The sequence below is a fragment of the Heterodontus francisci genome, chromosome 1, assembly GCF_036365525.1.
Source record: "Heterodontus francisci isolate sHetFra1 chromosome 1, sHetFra1.hap1, whole genome shotgun sequence".
Lineage (NCBI taxonomy): Eukaryota > Metazoa > Chordata > Chondrichthyes > Heterodontiformes > Heterodontidae > Heterodontus > Heterodontus francisci.
This window is the reverse complement of record NC_090371.1, coordinates 156,548,491-156,568,333: the sequence shown is the minus strand read 5'-3', so window position 1 is coordinate 156,568,333 and position 19,843 is coordinate 156,548,491. Positions and strand designations below refer to the sequence as shown.

Below are 19,843 nucleotides of genomic sequence, written 5' to 3'. Positions count from 1 at the left end.
CTCCTATATTCATGTCTAAATCATTAATGTACACTACAAACAGCAAGGGTCCCAGCACCGATCCCTGTGGTACACCACTGGTCACAGGCTTCCAATCGCAAAAGCAACCCTCGACCATCACCCTCTGCCTCCTGCCACTAAGCCAATTTTGGATCCAATTTGTCAAATTACCCTGGATCCCATGGGCTCTTACCTTCTTAACCAATCTCCCATGTGGGACCTTATCAAAAGCCTTACTGAAGTCCATGTAGACTACATCAACTGCTTTACCCTCATCTACACATCTAGTCACCTCCTCGAAAAATTCAATCAAATTTGTTAGACATGATCTCCCCCTAACAAAGCCATGTTGACTATCCTTAATTAATATGGCCTCTCCAAGTGGATTAATCCTGTCCCTCAGAATTTTTTCCAATAGTTTCCCTACCACTGATGTTAGACTCACTGGCCTGTAATTACCTGGTTTATCCCAACTACCCTTCTTGAATAATGGTACCACATTCGCTGTCCTCCAGTCCTCTGGCACCTCTGCTGTGGCCAGAGAGGATTTGAAAATTTGTGTCAGAGCTCCTGCAATCTTCTCTCTTGCCTCAAATAGCAGCCTTGATACATCTCATCTGGGCCTGGGGAATTATCCTCTTTTAACCCCGCTAAAACCGCTAATACCTCCTCCCTTTCAATGCTAATTTGTTCAATTTGTAGTTACATTGCTCAGTGTTGTCTATAGGCCACCAGCTAGTGGGAAGGACGTGGAGGAACAAATTTGCAAGGAAATTACAGAGATTTAGATTTTTTTAGATTTAGAGATACAGCACTGAAACAGGCCCTTCGGCCCACCGAGTCTGTGCCGACCATTAACCACCCATTTATACTAATCTTACACTAATCCCATATTCCTACCACATCCTCACCTGTTCCTATATTCCCCTACCACCTACCTATACTAGGGCAATTTATAATGGCCAATTTACCTATCAACCTGCAAGTCTTTTGGCTTGTGGGAGGAAACCGGAGCACCCGGAGAAAACCCACGCAGACACAGGGAGAACTTGCAAACTCCACACAGGCAGTACCCAGAATTGAACCCGGGTCGCTGGAGCTGTGAGGCTACGGTGCTAACCACTGCGCCACTGTGCAAAAACGATAGGGTAGTTATAATGGGGGACTTTAATTTTCCAAATATAGACTGGAATAGTAGTAGTGTCAAGGGCAGTGAGGGGCAAGAGTTCCTAGAGTGTGTTCAGGAAAATGTTCCACAGCAGTATGTTGCGAGTCCAACGAGTAAGGATGCACTGCTGGACCTGGTTCTTGGGAAGGAGGTGGGCCAAGTGGATAGGTATCAGTAGGAGAGCATTTAGGGATCAGTGATCATTGTTTCATAAAGTTTAGGCTGACTATGGAAAAGGACAAGGAGTAAGAATAATTAACATGGGGAAAGCCAACTTCAATGGGGTAAGAATGGAGCTGGGGCGAATAAATTTGAGTCAAAAGTTGGAATGAAAAGCAGTAGCTGAACAATGGGCAACCTTCACAGAAGAGATAGTTCGGGCACAGTCAAGGTATGTTCCCTCGAAGAGGTAAGGTTGGGCAAACAAATTCAGAGCTCTCTGGAAGACACAAGAGGTAGAGATTAAGATAAAGAAGAAAAAGTGTGATTATGACAGATGCCAGGTAGAAAATACTATTGAGAACCAGGCTGAATAAAGAAAGTCTAGAGGGGAAGTGAGAAAGCAAGTAAGAGAAGCAAAGAGAGAGCATGAAAAGAGACTGGCAGCTGGCATTAAAGGAAATCTCAAAGTTTTCTGTAGACATGTAAATGGCAAAAGGGTGGTAAAAGGAGGTGTGGGGCCAATTAGTGATCATAAAGGAGATTTACACATGGAGGCAAAGGGTTCAGCTGAGGTAGGAAATCAATACTTTGCATCTGCTTTACCAAGGAAGAAGATGCAACCCAGGCAATGGTGAAAGAGGAGGTAATTCAGATACTAGAAGGGTTTAAAATTGATAAAGAGGACGTATTAGATAGGCTTTCTATACTTAAAGTGAATAAAGCACCAGGACCGAATGAGATGCATCCAAGGATACTGTGGGAAGTAAGGGTGGAAATCGCGGAGGCATTGACCATAGTTTTTCTGTCTTCCTTTGACTTAGGGGTGATTCCAGAGGACTGGAAAATTGCAAATGTTATACCCTTTTTCAAAAAAGGGTGTAAAGATAAGCCCAGCAACTACAGGCCAGTCAATTTAACTTCGGTGGTGGGGAAACTTCTAGAAAAAGTAACTTGGGACAAATTTCATAGTCATTTGGACAAATGCAGGTTAGTTAAGGATAGCCAGCATGGATTTCTTCAGGGAAAATCATGTTTAACTAACTTGCTGGAGTTTCTTGAGGAGGCAACAGAGTTGGTTGATGAGGGCAATGCTATTGATGTGGTGTACATGGATTTTCAAAAGGCATTTGATACAGTGCCACACAACAGACTTGTGAGCAAGGTTATAGCTCATGGAATAAAAGGGACAGTAGCAACATGGATACGGAATTGGCTCAGTGACGGGAAACAAAAAGTAGCGGTTAATGGATGTTTTAGGGGCTGGAGGGAGGTCTGTAGCGGAGTTCCCCAGGGATCAGTGTTGGGACCCTTGCTTTTCTTGATATATATTAATGACCTAGACTTTGGTGTACAGGGCACAATTTCAAAGTTTGCAGATGATACGAAACTTGGAAGAATTGCGAACTGTGAGGAGGATAATGTAGAACTTCAAAAGGACATAGACAAGTTGGTGGAATGGGCAGACAGATGCAGATGAAGTTCAATGCAGAGAAATGTGAAGTTATTCATTTTGATAGGAAGAACATGGTGAGACAATATGAAATAAAGGGTACAATTCAAAAGCAGGTGCAGGAGCAGAAGGACATGGGTGTATCTGTGCATAATTCATTGAAGGTGGCAGGACAGGTTGCGAGAGCGGTTAATAAAGCATAGAGTATCCTGGGCTTTATTAATAGGGACATAGAGTACAAGAGCAAGGAAGATATGTTGAGCTTCTATAAGACACTAGTTCGGCCTCAGCTGGAGTACTGCGTCCAGTTCTGGATGCCGCACTTGAGGAAAGATGTGAGGGCATTGGAGAGAGTGCAGAAAAGATTCACGAGAATGTTTCCAGGGATGAGGAACTTCAGTTATGAAGATAGATTGGAGAAGTTAGGACTGTTTTCCTTGGAGAAGGCTGAGAGGTGATTTGATAGAGGTATTCAAAATCATGAGGAGTCTGGACAGAGTAGATAGAGATAAACTGTTCCACCCGTGAAAGGATCAAGAACAAGAAAGCATAGATTTTAAAGTATTTGGTAAGAGAAGCAAAAGTGACATGAGGAAAAACCTTTTCACGCAGCAAGTGGTTAAGGTCTGAAATGCACTGCCTGAGAGTGTGGTGGAGGCAGGTTCAATTGAAGCATTCAAAAGGGAATTAGACAGTTATATGAAAAGGATGAATGTGCAGGGTTACGGGGAGTAGGCAGGGGAATAGAACTGAGGGAATTGCTCTTTCAGAGAGCCGGTATGGACACGATGGGTCCGATGGCCTCCTCCTGCACTGTAACAATTCTGTGATTTTGTGATAACAGATTGAAGCTGCTTTAACCTTCAGAACAAAGCCACAGTTTGGAATGGTAACCAGACAATGCAATGATTATTATAAACAGGGGCTCCCCGTGCATCACATTCAATACACAACTCTGTACTGGTTTCTTTTCAATACAGTACCTGGAACACTTACAGAAAGTTGACAAGTTTCAATGCTACCCATCGCTATCCCACACTCCTTTGAACCCTTCTGCGTGACTAGCACTGTTCAGCCAATAGCCCACTATTGCAAACTTGCAAGGAGCTGGAAAATAAGAAATTTGCAGACAATTGAGAATGCCCTGTCTGTCAAATAACACTGCAAGTTTCAGTTTGGAGAGAGTCTGTCAGATAATATATCAGTTTTGGCTATATGAGAGAGACTTTGTAGTTATAGCATGTTTTAAGGTTTTCAGTTCAGTTTACATTGGCAGAAAGATCTCTCTTTAAACTGACCCCATTCTTTGATTCAATGCAGTAATCATGACCAAAGCATTACTGATTATAGTAGTGTCGTGATATGTTCGTATGTTGTTACTGAAATAATAATCCAAAGGTCTAGACTAATAATCCAGAGATTGTGAGCACAAATCCTACCATGTATTATGAAACTGCTCCTATATTTTTTGTTAAGTATATGTTTTTGAGGACTTGTATTTAAATTGTGGAGATAGATTCATTGGAAGGCTGAAGATTCATAGAAGCTGGACTTTGCTTTGTTGTTGACAGTTCATTGAAAGGACACTGAGATGTTGTTTAAAAACAACCTTGCTGGAAGTCATGTGCTTCAAGCAATAAACAACAGAAACTTTAGTGACCTAGGGAAGATGTTTACAGAGAAGCGACAGGTCAAGATTTATAGGAGTCAGGAGGCTTGACTGTTGAGATATTGTTTTTGGTTTCGCTTTGGGTAGTGTGTTGGGGTATGAACTGTTTTGAAGACAGTTGGAGAAAACCAGCCAAGAGAGCACCCATCAGCAGCTCACCCTCTTCCATCTCTTTAAGAACTTCCTGAGAATCAAGTGTAAGAAATAGAGAAACAGATGCTGCATTTCTCCTGAAAACCCTGGCCGAAACCCTCATGCTGCATTTCTCCTGGAAAGCCAAACTGATCCTCGATGATGCCTGAAAAGAACTGCTGTAGAAAAATCCCTGTGACAGCTGTCTATGCATATTTGGAATGCCAGACCAAAAAGGGACAACTGACATCTTTCCATATCTTCTCTTTTTCTCTTCAAGAATTAGCAAGTATTTAGCAAAAGTATTCTTTTTTGCCTTTTTTTTGTAACAGACCTCTGCAGAGAGAATTTCTGTTTTTTTCAATGTGTGTGCGAGTTTGTATGTGGGGAATTTAAAAAGGGAACTTTCATATTTCAATCTGTCTGTTAATGCTTTGCTTTGTTACTGGATAAGTCTTGTTTTATAATAACCTGATAATTTTGTTGTTTATTAAAGAAACATGGTTGGTGTGTTTTATTCTTGGATAAAGAATAGAGTACATGATTGACCACATCAGTAACTGGTTAAACATTAAAAAAAATGTATGTTGTGACCTGTGGAGACCTCTAGAAAAGACAATGCACTGCTCCCACCTCGGTCATAACACATGGCGGTTTGCAAAATTTGAATTTGGTTCAAAGAAATTTTGGAAATAAAGAAAAAATGATATCAATAAAACTGCTGTCCTTACCCAGACTGACCTATTCATATCTACAGTCACAAACCAGCTTAGTAAACTAATTAGTTATATCAGACTGCTACAAAGAATATGAACTGCAGTGGTTCAAGAGAAGGTTCTCCACCATTTTTCAAGGCAACTTACGATGAACGATAAATGCCAGCCTTGCCTCTACCAGTGAAGCCCACATCTGATGATATTGTTTTTAAATGCATTAAATAATTTAAATAATGGTCTGATAGTTTCCTGATTCAGGCTGATGTACAGCACCATAATTATTTTCAAAGAGAATTATTTTTTATTCATTCCTGGGATGTGGACATCGCTGGCCAGGCCAGCATTTATTGTCTATCCCTAATTGCCCTTGAGAAGGTGGTGGTGAGTTGTCTTCTGGAACCGCTGCAGTCCATGTGGGCTAGGTACACCCACAGTGCTATTAGAAAGGGAGTTCCAGTATCTTGACCCAGCGACAGTGAAGGAACGGCAATATAGTTCCAAGTCAGGATCGTGTGTGGCTTGGAGGGGAACTTGCAGGTGGTGGCGTTCCCATGCATTTTCTGCCCTTGTCTTTCGAAGTCGTAGAGGTTGTGGGTTTGGAAGATGCTGTCTAAGGAGACTTGGTGCGTTGCTGCAGTGCATCTTGTAGATGGTACACACTGCTGCCACTGTGCGTTGGTGGTGGAGGGAGTGAATGTTTGTGGATGGGATGCCAATCAAGCGAGCTGCTTTGTCCTGGATGGTGTCGAGCTTCTTGAGTGTTGTTGGAGCTGCACCCATCCAGGCAAGTGGAAAGTATTCCATCACAATCCTGACTTTTGCCTTGTAGATGGTGGACAGGCTTTGAGGAGTCAGGAGGTGAATTCCTCGCCACAGAATTCCTAGCCTCTGACCTGCTCTTGTAGCCACGGTATTTATGTGGCTACTCCAGTTCAGTTTCTGGTCAATGGTAACCCCCAGGATGTTGATAGTGGGGATTCAGCGATCGTAATGCCACTGAATGTCAAGGGGAGATGGTTAGATTCTCTCTTGTTGGAGGTGGTCATTGCCTGGCACCTGTGTGGCGCAAATGATATCTTGAAAGTGTATGCCAGGTGTGGAAAACAAATTGAGAAATCCTACCATTGTTTCTTTCTAGGTTTTGACTGACAGTTTTCTCCTTTTTTCCCCCACAGTGTGCTGTATGGAAATAAAATCACAGAACTGCCTAAAGGCCTCTTCGAGGGACTCTTCTCTCTGCAGTTACTGTAAGTATGTTGAGCCAGTTCCTGTGTAACAGATTGGGGAAGAAAAACACAAGACACTCGAATCAGAAACAGAAAATGCTGGAAATACTCAGCAAGTCAGGCAGCATCTGTAGAGAGAAAAACAGAGTTAATGTTTCAGATCTGTGTGACATTTGATGATCGTTACATTTTTACAATTCCTGAAACTAGTAATGGGCTTGATTTTAATTCCCCTGCTTGGCAGAAACCAGGTGGAGAGAACAGTTAAAATGGAACAAGGGAGTTACCCACTATTTTCCCAACTCAATCTAGCCAACTGCAATTTTAAATTGTAGACAGCAAAGATGTCCACCTCAAGCTGGCAGGGTCCTCTTTCAATGTGCAGATTGTGTGCCTACGATGGCTGATTTGTTGTCAGATCTGAGGCTTGAACGGGGTAGCAGTGATGCCTTCACACCCGATAAAACCTGCTGGGAAAAGAGCCAGGATCAAAAGAGGCCCAGCAAAGATACGTTTCTGATTTTTTTTTTTTAGTTTCCTTCTTGGCCAAGAAGAGTAGGAACCAGGGCCCCCCAGGAAACCTTATGCCTCCCTTGTCCTGGTCTTCCTCCCACCTCCCTCTACTGGGATTCCCTTTCTAGTGAACTTACCTTGTGCTGGGGGCCACACCCCCGAGTCCCCTGTGGTGACCTCCTGCTGCCCCAAATTTAACTTCTGACAGCTGCTTCCTGCTGACTGCCCAGCCCTTTTGGATGGGAAGATCGCAAGCAGCATGCGAGTGCAGCTGGGCTGTTAAAAAAGTCCACAGAGCCTTCCTGCTGCCAGTCCCGGATGGGCACATGTCTTGCATTATTGCATTTCCACCCAGGAGTTAAAACAAGTCCAATGGATGTGTTGTCTTTCGGAATTCTATATAATCACTATTCAAAGGAGTTTGTGTGGTTTTAATCATGAGGGAAGAATTGTTTTCCAGCTTCAGTATTAGGCTACAGGCTCTGTACTGGATAGTGCAGCACTCATAACATCATTGGAAACACTTCAGAATTAGAAAAGAACAACTGGGCCTAGTTAAAACATATGAGAGTCATGTAGAACAGAGCGGGGAGCACAGAGTGATCTGGGAATAGAGTGCTTTGTGGACAGAGTACTAAGGTGGGAATCTGGTGGAAGTAGGAATTCGGTGCAGAGGAGAAAGGAGGTGCTGCTTTTGTTTGTTCTTATTTCACCTCCAGTAGCTCGTGAGTGTCCTTTTGTCTCCAAGCTGTAACTTGCTATTACTTTAGCTAACTAATAACTAATTAACTAAACAAATAAATAAACAAGGTTAGACAGACATGGTAGGTCTGGTTGCAACATGTTGGAATCTGTGGAATGCACTGCCGTCCCGGACAACCATAGCTGCGGTCAGTGACTACAGCTTGAGCAACTTCGGCTGAGAGTTGCTGAGCTGGAGTCTGAATTGCGGGGCATCAGGGTGGAGGATTGTTACCTGGACACTTTTGTTCTGGGAGGCACTCACACGCCTTAGGTTAAGTAGAACTTTACAATCGGTCGATGATCAGGGACAGGAGGGTGGCATCAATAGGTGTGAGGTATTTGCGACCTGTATGGATGAGAATAAGGACTGCAAGCTGATTGAGCAGTGACCATCTGCAGCTGTGCCTGGTAGCTCCAAAGGTTGTGTTGCCTGTCCAGTGCCAGGGTGAAGGATATCTCTTTGCGGCTGGGGGCGAAATTGGAGTGGGAGGGGGAGGATCCAGTTGTCGTGGTCCATGTAGCAACCACGACATAGATAGAACTAGGAATAATGGCTTCTGCTGAGAGAGTTTGAGGAGTTAGGGTCCAAATTAAAACACAGAACTTAAATGGTATTAATCTCTGGATTGTTAACTGAGCCATGCACCAATTGGCGGAGGGTCAAGCAGATTAGAGAATTAAGCGCATGGCTGAAGGAGTGGTGTGTGAAGAAGGGGTTTTGATTCAAGGGGCACTGGCACTAGTACTCGAGAGAGCTGTTCCTTTGGAATGGATTCCATTTAAGCTGAGCTGGGATCAGTGTCCTGGAAAATCGTGTAACTAGGGCTGTGGATAGGGCTTTACATTAACAGGATGAGGTGAGGGCTCAGGTGAAGGTAGATTTAGAAATCCAAAGAGAAAAATTGGGCATTAGAACAGTGTAGCAATGTGCATAAAGACAAGCAGAGTGGACAGGAAGGAACAGAGAGTTTAATGGTAATGCTACATCAGTGAATAAGGTCCATGCAAAGAATAGTAGTAAAAAAACTAAGGGCTCTTTATGTGAATGCACGAAGCATCCGCAATAAGATAGATGAACTGGTGATACAAATAGAGATAAATGGTTTCGATCTAATTGCCATTACAAGGTGACCAAGGTTGGGAAATAAATATTCCAGGGTATACAATATTTCGAAAAGACAGACAGAATGGAAAAGGAGAAAGAACAGCCCTCATAATAAAGAATGACATAAGAAAAGTAGTGGAAAAGGATCTTGACAGTAGAATCAGTATGGGTGGAGATTAGGAATAGCAAGAGTAAGAATACGCTGGTGGGAGTATTTTATAGGCCCCCTAACAATAGTTATGCTGTTGGACAGAGCATTAAGCAAGAAATTATTGGAGCTTGTAACAAAGACAATGGGCTGGATTTTGTTCTCCTCCTGACATCGGGCTCCGTGGCGTTGTGGTGGGGGTGGGGGTGGCGGAAGATCGGAGCGGCAGCAGCTCGCCATGGAACCCAATGCCGGGATTGCCAACAGCAGGGAAGCTCCATGGCAGGCCCTCCGCCTCTCTGCAACGGGACCCAACTTTACATATTTAAATTACCTGTTTGCATTAATTAAAATCTAATCAGCAGCAATCTTACCTGCAGTTCCAGATCTTCAGCGCGACGGGCAGCACTCACACACCTTCACTTTTGCGTCCAGGGAAAGCTAGCACCACCGAGGTGGGGAAGTGGGGAGCTCTGCATTTGTAGTGTAATGGGGCGGGGGGGGGTGGTGCTGCGGGAATGGGGTGAACACTGCATTTTTACTGTCATGGGGGGAAGGAGGAAGGGGCAACTCTGCATTTTTGGTGTAGTTAGAGGGAATGGAGCAAATATGCATTTTTGGTGTAGTTGGTTAGTGGGTGGGCAACTCTGCAGTTTCTTCACAGGGCTGGCAGCACTTTAAAAATGATGCCAGCGCCTGTGCGGAAACAGTTGACGTCATTCACAGCATCGCCGCGGCTGCCCCCACCACATGATTGGGGGGGTGCCGGCTGCCGTGCATATGATAATGAGCCGCTGGACTCAAGATTGTGGCAGCGTGTGGCCTGTGCTAAACCGGCCACCATTTTTCATGCCCGCCACCGCTCCCGGCAGCAGGACCACAAGATTTAGCCCAATGTAATAATTCTGGAGGACTTTAATCTTCACATAGACTGGATCAATGAAATTGACAAAGGTAGTCTGGAAGATGAGTTTGTAGAATGCTTTTGTGACAGTTTCCTGGAGTAATATGTTGTGGAATCAACTAAGGATAAAGAATTTTAGATCTAGTATTGTGCAATGAGGCTGGGTTAATTAATAATTTCATAGAAGAGGGACATTTTGTCGAAGCTTTTCATCTTGCACTCATCAGGACAAATCACAAGAATACCAATGTAAGGGAAATCAACAAATTTATACTGATTGGTCAAGGCATTGCCCTGAGGAATGAAACAGTGAATGGCTGTCACTTATTTTGTTTAGCTGAAACAGGCGCAATGTGTGTACATGTCAAGAGTCAAGCTGCCTGGTTTAAATTTCAAACAAAGCTTGGCAGTTAACTGTCAGTCACCATAAAAAGCTGGTGCATTCTCCATGGCAACGTCTCTACCAATCAGAGTCCACTTGTCAACCAATCAGCACTCTCATACAGTATAAATTTGTTGTTTTCCCTTTCATTGGTATTCTTGCGATTTGTCCTGATGAGTACAAGATGAAAAGCTTTGACAAAATGTCTCTGTTTTCAGCAATACTCAAATTCCATATGACCAAACGACAATCTTATAGTAAAAGATCCACTGGGAAAAGTAACCATAATCTAGTTGAATTCCATATTCATTTGAAAGTCCAGTCCCAAACACAAATCTTAAACTTAAACAATACCAGTTACTTAGTTATGACAGGAGGGCTGGCTAAGATTGATTGGGCAAATAGTCCAAAAGGTAGGGCAGTACATAAACAGTGGGAAACATTTGAAGAAACAATTCAAAATGTTCAACAAAAGTACATTCCATTAAAAAGAAAACTCAGCAAGAAAGATCCAGCTGTGGCTTACTAAGGAAGTCAAGGATAGCATTAAATTAGACACGATGGGTTGAATGGCCTCTTTCTGTGCCGTAACTTTTCTATGATTCTGGTTAAAAGCAGAGGCCCATAATGTTGAAATGAGTAGTAGTAAGCCTGAGGAATTGGGGGTTGCAGAAAGCAACAAAAGGCCACCAAAAAGTTGATAACAAGGGGAAAAGAATAGAATGAGAGTAAACTAGCCAGGAATATAAAAACAGATTGTAAGAGCTTTTACAAGTGTATAAAAAGGAAGAGAGTAGCTAAAGTAAATGCTGGTCTGTTAGAGGCAGAGACAGGAGAAATTATCATGAGAAATGAGGAAATGACAGAGACATGAACAAATATTTTGTGTCTGTCTTAACAGTAGAAGACCCAAGTTATATACCAGAAATAGAGACTAACCTAGAGGCTAATAAGAGTGTGGAAATTAAGGTAATCAATAGCAGCAAAGAAAAAATATTGGAGAAACTTAAGGAACTAAGATCTGGCAAATCTCCAGGATCTGATGAGCTACATCCTAGGTTTCTAAAAGAGGTAGTTGCAGAGATAGTGGATACACTCGTCATGATTTTTGCAAAATTGTCTAGATTCTAGAACAGTCTCAATGGATTGGAAGTTAGCAAATAAAACACCACTATTCAAGAAAGGAGAGAGAGAGAAAACAGGGAAGTACAGGTCAGTTGGCCTTACATCCGTCATTGGGAAAGTGCTGAAATCTATTATTAAGGAAGTCTTAACAAGGCACTTAGAAAATCATAGCATGATCACACAGTCAACAAGGCTTTATGAAAGGGAAATCGTGTTTGACAATTTTATTAGATATTTTTGAGGATGTAACTATTAGAATAGACAAAGAGGAACCAGTAGATGTAGTATACTTGAATTTCCAAAAGGCATTCGATAAGGTTCCACACAAAAGGTTAATACGCAAGATAAGGGCTCTTGGAGTTGAGGGTAATATATTAGCATGGATAGAGGACTGGTTAACTGACAGGAAGCAAAGAGTAGGCATAAATAGGGCATTTTCAAGTTGGCAGACTGTAACTAGTGAAGTGCCGCAAGGATCGGTGCTGGGATTTCAGCTATTTACAATCTATATTAATGACCGACAAAGATTAACGTATCCAAGTTTGGATGAGAGGATTGTCCTATTATGAGAGGCTGAGTAAATTGGGTCTATATTCTCTGGAGTCTAGAAGATGAGAGATAATCTCATTGAAACATACAAGATTCTGAAGGGGATTGACAGGGTCGACACCGAGAGGTTAGGAATCTAGAACACGGGGACACAGCTTCAGGATAAGGAACCAATCATTTAGGATTTGTTAAGGGAAGATCATGTCTGACCAACTTGATCTAATTTTTGAGGAGGTAACAAGGAGGTTAGATGAGGGTAGTGCAGTTGATGTGGTCTACATGGAATTTAGCAAGGCTTTTGACAAAGTCCCACATGGCAGACTGGTTAAAAAAATAAAAGTCCATGGATCCAGGGGAATGTAGCAAGCTGGATACAAAAATTGGCTCAGTGGCAGGAAACAAAGTGTAATGGTTGATGGGTGTTCTTGCGACTGAAAGGCTGTTTCCAGTGGCGTTCCACCGGGCTCAGTACTGGGTCCCCTGCTTTTTCTGCTATATGTTAATGATTTTGACTTAAATGTAGGAGGCATGATCAAGAAGTTTGCAGACAACACAAAAACTGGCCACATATTTGATAGTAATGAGGATAGCTGTATACTGCAGGAAGATAAGATATCAATGGACTGCTCAGGTCAGCAGAAAAGTGGCAAATGGAATTCAACCCGGAGAAGTGTGAGACAATGTACTTTGGGAGGTCAAACAAGGCAAAGGAATACACAATAAGTGGGATGCTTCTGAGAGGAGTAGAGGAAGTGAGGACCTTGGAGTGCATGTCCACAGATCCCTGAAGGTTGATAAGGTGATTAAGAAGGCATATGGAATACTTTCCTTTATTAGCTGAGGCATAGAATAGTAAGAGCAGGGAGGTTATGCTGGAGCTATATAAAACACTAGTTGGGCCACAATTTGAGTACTTCGTGCAGTTCTGGTCACCTTATTACAGAAAGGATGTAATTGCACGAGAAAGGGTACAGAGAAGATTTACAAATGATGTTGCCGGGACTGGAAAATTGCAAGTATGAGGAAAGATTGGATCGGCTGGGCTTGTTTTTCTTGGAACAGAGGAGGCTGAGGGAAGATTTGATTGAAGTGTACAAAATTGTGAGGGGCCTGGATAGTGTGAATGGGAAGTTACTAAGGGGCATAGATTTAAAGTGATCGGTAGAAGAATTAGAGGGGATGAGGAAAACCTCTTTCACCCAGAGGGTGGTAGGGGTCTGGAACTCAGTTCCTGAGAGGGTAGTAGAGGCAGAAACCCTGAACTCATTTACAAGGTTTGGATTTGCACCTGAAGTCCCGTAACCTCCAGGGATACTGACCAAGTGCTGGAAAATGGGATTAGGCTGGGTTTGTTTTTCGGTAGGGGCAGACACGATGGGCGGAGTGGCCTCCTTCCACGCCATATGTTTTTCTATATTTTCTAAAAATTCTGAATATCTGCAGAAGAGGAATGTGCAGGGATGTGGGGAGGGGATGGAGGAGTGGTAGTACGTGAATTGCTCCTTAGGACAGCCAGCATAGACACAATGGGTCGAATGGCCTTCTTCTGTGCTGTAACAATTCTATGATTCTATGACTGAGATGAGGAGAAATTTCTTCACTCAAAGGGTTGTGAATCGTTGGAATTCTCTACCCCACAGGGTTGTGGATGCTGCATCGTTGAATATATTTAAGACTGAGATAGACAGATTTTTGGTGTCTCAGGGAATCAAGGGATTTGGAGAGCAGGTGGGAAAGTGGTTGAAGCCCAAGATCAGCCATGATCATACTGAATAGCAGAGCAAGCTCAATGGGCCATATGGTCTACTCCTGCTCCTTTTTTAAAATGTTTTTATGTTCTTAACACAAGCAGGGTTTGATCAAGATGTTCAATCTCAGATATAATTTCCATTAGTATTAACTCCTTCCATCAACCTGAAGATTTTCATGGGGAAAAATGATATAATCAGCACTGTGGGTGTATCTGTGCCACATGGACTGCAGCGGTTCAAGAAGGTGGTTCACCAGCACCTACTCAAGGGCAATTAGGGATGGACAATAAATGCTGGCCTTGCCAGTGACACTCACATCCCATGAAAGAATAATTTTTTTTTTTAAAGGAATTGGGTATGGAATTGTTTACAAAAAAGTCACATTTTTGATACAGTTGCTGCTCGTGTAATATGCTAAGGCATTAGTCTTGTATAGAATTATGGCAGGCTTAGATAAATGAGACAAGGAAAAACTGTTCCCATTAACTAATGGTACAAAGGACTAGGGGACACAGATTGAAAGTTTTGGGCAAGAGATGCAAGGAGAATATGAGGAAACACTTTTTTTTATGCAGCGGTTGGTAATGACCTGGAACTCCCTGCCCACAAGGGTGGTGGAAGTGGAGACGATCAATGACTTCAAAAGGAAATTGAATGGCCACTTGAAGGAAATGGACTTGCAGAGCTATGGGGATAGAGCGGGGGAGTGGGACTGACAGAATAGCTGTGTGGAGAGCCAGCATTGACTCGATGGGCCGAATGGCTTCCTTCTGTGCTATAAATGACTCTAAAATGAATTCCTGCCATCTCTAAACTCTAAGTTTCCTCACTTGTGTGTGCACAAGTGGTGCCAGGGGTGGGTGGGGGAAGGTGAGACTCTGCTGTGCAAAGTGCTGATGGCTCTCTTTTTGTCTATAGTGTTAGTTTATTTGCTCTATAATATATCCGACAAAAAAAGATGAAAAATAAAGTGTGATTTTAGGGGAAACCAATGTTGAACATTCAAGTGTATGATATTCAAGGCTCACATCACAAGGTTTAGCAAAATTCCAAATGCAACTTATGCGACATGAACAAGGGAGATGGACAAAATACAACCAAAAGCCCTAATTTTAATCCCTCTTGCTCGACGAGAATTGAGTGAGTGGTGGAGGGGGGTGGGGGGTGGGGGGGGGGGGTGGGATTGGTAGGATTTAAAATCGAGGCAATGCGCTCATTCCACACTCCCGCCTGCTGCCATTTTAACTCCTGACTTTTGAGGGGGGTCAGAGCTGCTCGCCGCAGACAAGTAAGGGCCTTAAATATACAAGGGTCAGGGTCCTATGAAATAGTACCCCAACACCATTTTAACTCAGGATCGCGTGAATCTACTGAGCTCCAGAGCCTCTAGTGAAAGCTGGAAGCAAACAAGAGTCTGGAAAAGGCCCAGAAATGTTAGTAAAACTACTTTGTTTTTGGTTTCCTTGTGGGGCGAGTTGAGCAGGATTTCGCCTCCAGGCCCCACAGTGGAACCATGGACCTTTTCTTCCTTCTTCCATCCGTGATTGCCAGATCCCCTCACCCCTAATGCCAGGAATCTTTCCATCCTGCTCCACTAAATCCCCTTCCCACCCACCAACCAGGTAGCTGATCCCTCCGAGTTTGGGTGGGATTCTAACTTGAAACATCAGAATGATGCTCGGAAGTTAAAATGGGAATTTCGCACCCACCCTGGCCCCTATATGCTGCATTTGCCCTGAGTTAAAATTGGGCCCCTTTTGCTTGCACCTTCAAGGTGCACATCCATTAAAGTCTGCACGTTGGTCTTTCAGGTCAGTGTATTTTTTTTCAGAAACTGTAGTTTGCAAAGCTGCTTAATGGTAGGTCCAACTGATGGTTCATTTCTTAAGGAATCTGACTGCAGAGTAAGTAAAATAAACATGAAACAATAGGGATGAGCATTCAGTGAAATTCAGGCTTGGGAATTGGACTGCGGGAAATGCACTCCTTAACCCAAAGGCTTGCTCCAGAATGCTGCAGAATAATGGCTGATTCCTGTAGAGAATGTTGGTTAGGGGTCAAAGCACTTTTATTTCCAATGAGTTTGTACAGTACACACAAAGCAAGCATGGAGAATTTGTGGAATCTGGTTTCTCAATCTCTGCCAGTGATCCTGTTGTGGGGGCTGTCATATTTGTTCACCCCAGCACCACTGGATGTCTTAGTTTCAGCTCTACAATGTGTGAAAGAATTTGATATGTTTATCACACACTGTCAAAGCAAGCAGCAGGAATGAAGATGCACCATTGCCAGGCCTGGCTGAAGAGAAAACAAATGCATTTAGCTACTTTAAATAACAGTAGCATTCCAATCTAAGATTATTTGAGAATCACTGGGCACTCTGCTTGCACAGGGTGTTGAGTTCAGATAATACTGTTCATTTGGTTGATTAAAAATATTTAATGCCAGGGGTCTGATTTGGTGGGCACCCTGTGCGAGAATGTGAGAGGCCAATGATTTGTGATGGCATCTGTTCAGAACTCTCTTTCTCCTTTCAGTTTTGTCACTGTATTGTCACCTTTAGCTCGGAGGGTGGATTATTTCAAGCCTTGGTCTATACTATCAGCACAGTCATTAGCCAATAGTAGGTGTGCTTATAACAAGGTGAGCTGACTGACCATGCCACTATGAGATGGAATGCCTTTGTGCATTCAGGGGTTGAAGCTAACAGCACAGCGGTGAATCCTCTACTCAATGAATGTTTTACCTGAAGGCTAGCGGAGATCTCAGCCAAATGCTGCTGGACTCAATTTGCAGTACTTTGTGGTATAAACTTGAACAAGCTCTTGACGAGTCGAATGAATGGGGTGTCTTGACTAGAGGGAGGACTCACAAAAGAGGAGGCCCAATCTCCTACAGACACACTGTCAGGTAAAAATGAAGGTATTGATGGTAATAAGAAAGCACTGGTGCAGCATAGGTTATCTCTTTTACTTTGTAAAGGAGGCCTCGTAGTGATGGCTTGGAGACAGAAGACTTTGGGGACAGAAATCAGTGGGGTAAAATTGAGTTTGAAATGTTCAAAAAGATGTATACTCCATTTAAAGTACCATGAGAATGAGAGTAGTGAACAGAGGGACATGATGTATTTTAAACTCAGATTGTAAACCAACAAAAATGAATTGTGCTCTCTAGGGTGAGATGTTAAGTCATTCAATACCCATCCACTTACAGAGTTAAAATCAGGCCCCTAATGTCTAAGCAACAGTAAACTAAGAAAATGTCACACCAGCAGAGCACCTGTCAAACAGTGCAACACCTGAAGATCTGATAATTGGAATTAACACAGGTGTTGTGTACCGAAGATTTGTCATGGAGAAATTTATTGCAGATGTGATTGCTATACTAGTACAATCCTATCCCACAAAGACATGCCAAACAAACTTTCCCACCACAGAAGAATAGGCCATCCTTTAGTCAGCTAGTTTCTGCAAGCAGATGTGGCTGTTTGTTTTGTTTCATAAGAAGAGCTTGAGTACAGAACACTGGACACCTTTAGATTAGAGATACAGCACTGAAACAGGCCCTTCGGCCCACCGAGTCTGTGCCGAACATCAACCACCCATTTATACTAATCCTACACTAATCCCATATTCCCACCAAACATCCCCACCTGTCCCTATATATCCCTACCACCTACCTATACTAGTGACAATTTTATAATGGCCAATTTACCTATCAACCTGCAAGTCTTTTGGCTTGTGGGAGGAAACCGGAGCACCCGGAGAAAACCCACGCAGACACAGGGAGAACTTGCAAACTCCACACAGGCAGTACCCAGAATTGAACCTGGGTCGCTGGAGCTGTGAGGCTGCGGTGCTAACCACTGCGCCACTGTGCCGCCCTGTCCAAAGCCATTCTCTTGGAATGCGTCATGTGCAGTGAGTTATTCGTGGTTTGGCTGATGTTTGGTCGTGACATTCCAACTACTGGAAGACCTGCCACTGGTAATGAAGAATATGGAATAAATTTAAGCAAAAGTTTCTGGTGACACTACATTCATTGCAGTTATCAGACATGATCTGTGATGAAATAAAAACAAAAAAATGCTGGAAATACTCAGCAGGTCTGGCAGCATCTGTGGAGAGAGAGGCAGAGTTAACGTTCCAGGTCAGTGACCTTTCATTAGAAAGGCCTCTTACCTGTTCGGGATCTTTTCATTGAAAACTGTCGGCGAGACATCGGCCGTGTCAATTTCTCTGCTCCGCTCACTCACTCTAACCTGTCTCCCTCTGAACTTGCTGCACTTCATTCTCTCAGGTCTAACTCCGACATTGTGATCAAACCTGCAGACAAGGGTGGTGCTGTTGTTGTCTGGTGCACTGACCTCTACCTTGCAGAGGCTGAGCGTCAACTCTCAGACACTTCTTCCTACCTCCCCCTGGACCATGACCCCACCACCAAACATCAAGCTACTTTCCACAGGACTGTCACTGACTTAATCTGCTCCGGAGATCTTCCCTCTATGGGGAACCTCATATACCTGCAACCCCGGACAGCCCGCTTCTACCTCCTTCCTAAAATCCACAAACAGGACTGTCCTGGCATACCCATTGTTCAGCCTGCTCCTGCCCCACTGAACTTATTTCTTCCTATCTTGACCCTATCTTTTCTTCCCTGGCACAGTTTCTTCTCATCTACATCCATGACTTCTGACGCCCTATGTCATTTTGACACTTTCCAGTTTCCTGGCCCTAAACACCTCCTCTTCACTATGGACGTCCAATCTCTCTAAACCTCCATTCCCCACCAGGACAGTTTGAGGGCTCTCTGCTTCTTCTTTGAACAGAGGCCCAACCAGTCCCCATCCACCACCATCCTCCTCTGCTTGGCTGAACTTGTTCTCACTTTGAACAGCTTTTTCTTCAACTCCACTGACTTCCTTCAAGTAAAAGGTGTTGCTATGGGTACCCGCATGGGTCCTAGTTATGCCTGTCTTTTTGTGGGATATGTCGATCATTCCTTGTTCAAGTCCTACTCAGTCCCCCTCCCCCAACTCTTTTTTTGTACATTGATGACTGTATCGGTGCCATTTCCTCCTCCCGCCCCAAACTGGAAAACTTTAACAACTTTGCTTCTAATTTCCACCCTTCTCTCAACTTTACATGGTTCTTGAGTTCTGATGAAAGGTCACTGACCTGAAGTGTTAACTCTGCTTCTCTCTCTACAGATGCTGGCAGACCTGCTGAGTATTTCCAGCATTTTTTTAATTTCTGATTTCCAGTATCTGCAATATTTTGCTTTTATGATCTGTGATGAACTTGTGTTATCTGAAGGTTATGAGTAACAGCACAATTTATCAGAAAGTGCTATAGAAAAGAAACCGAGGTCAGGACCTTGTTTTAAAGAGATTTAATATTATATTGAAATCTTTCATTTGCATTCTGTCGATAGCAATCCTAGTTCTCACACAGAATGGGGCAAGAAGGATGGAAATTAAACCCCTATTGGCATGTGCTGGAGGATATCTGGAGGATATCTGATTTCCAAATCCCTCGAGATATGGTAGGTTTTGTAAGACATTGGGCAGGATTTTTGTTCCCAGATCCTGAACCTGCCATCGGGATAAAATGCGGATCAGGAACCCACAAATGCTGGCGGTGGGACCCAGAGGGAGATTTTGGGGGAGGCGGCCAATTAAGTGGCTGCTGCCGATAAAGGTCAGAGAACGAGAAGGTGCCTCAAGGTAGAGGTGCCCTCTGAAGACATTTCCAATATTTAAGAAGGAAACGTGGCCGCAGCTGTTCGGCCATTATTAAGGAGGGGGCAGCCGTCTGCAGGATGGCCTGCACCGCAGCTATGGCCTTCTGGCAATCATGGCTGGGGGGGTGGGTGGGATTTAACAGAAGCATCGTTGGCTCCTCGGCTTGCCACTGGGAGGCTGCCTCCATCCATCAGCTGGGATTCAGCCTCAGTGGGGGTGCTCATGGAGTCATAGAGCTATACAGCCCAGAAACAGGCCCTTCGGCCTGTCGTGTCCATGCCGACCATCAATCACCTATCTATTCTCATCCCATATTCCATTATTTGGCTCGTGGCCTTGTATGCTATGGTGCTAAA

The 19,843-nt window shown here is 43.6% G+C and overlaps 1 protein-coding gene across 1 annotated transcript in view; it reads left to right on the top strand.

The window, feature by feature from the left end:
• The window catches only part of slit2 (slit homolog 2 (Drosophila)), a 503,804-nt gene that overhangs the window by 363,650 nt on the left and 120,311 nt on the right, over positions 1-19,843 (top strand). Inside the window, exon 12 of the mRNA XM_068037597.1 lies at positions 6,473-6,544. Coding sequence (XP_067893698.1) covers positions 6,473-6,544 — 72 coding nt within the window. The remainder of the gene's footprint in view (positions 1-6,472; positions 6,545-19,843) is intronic.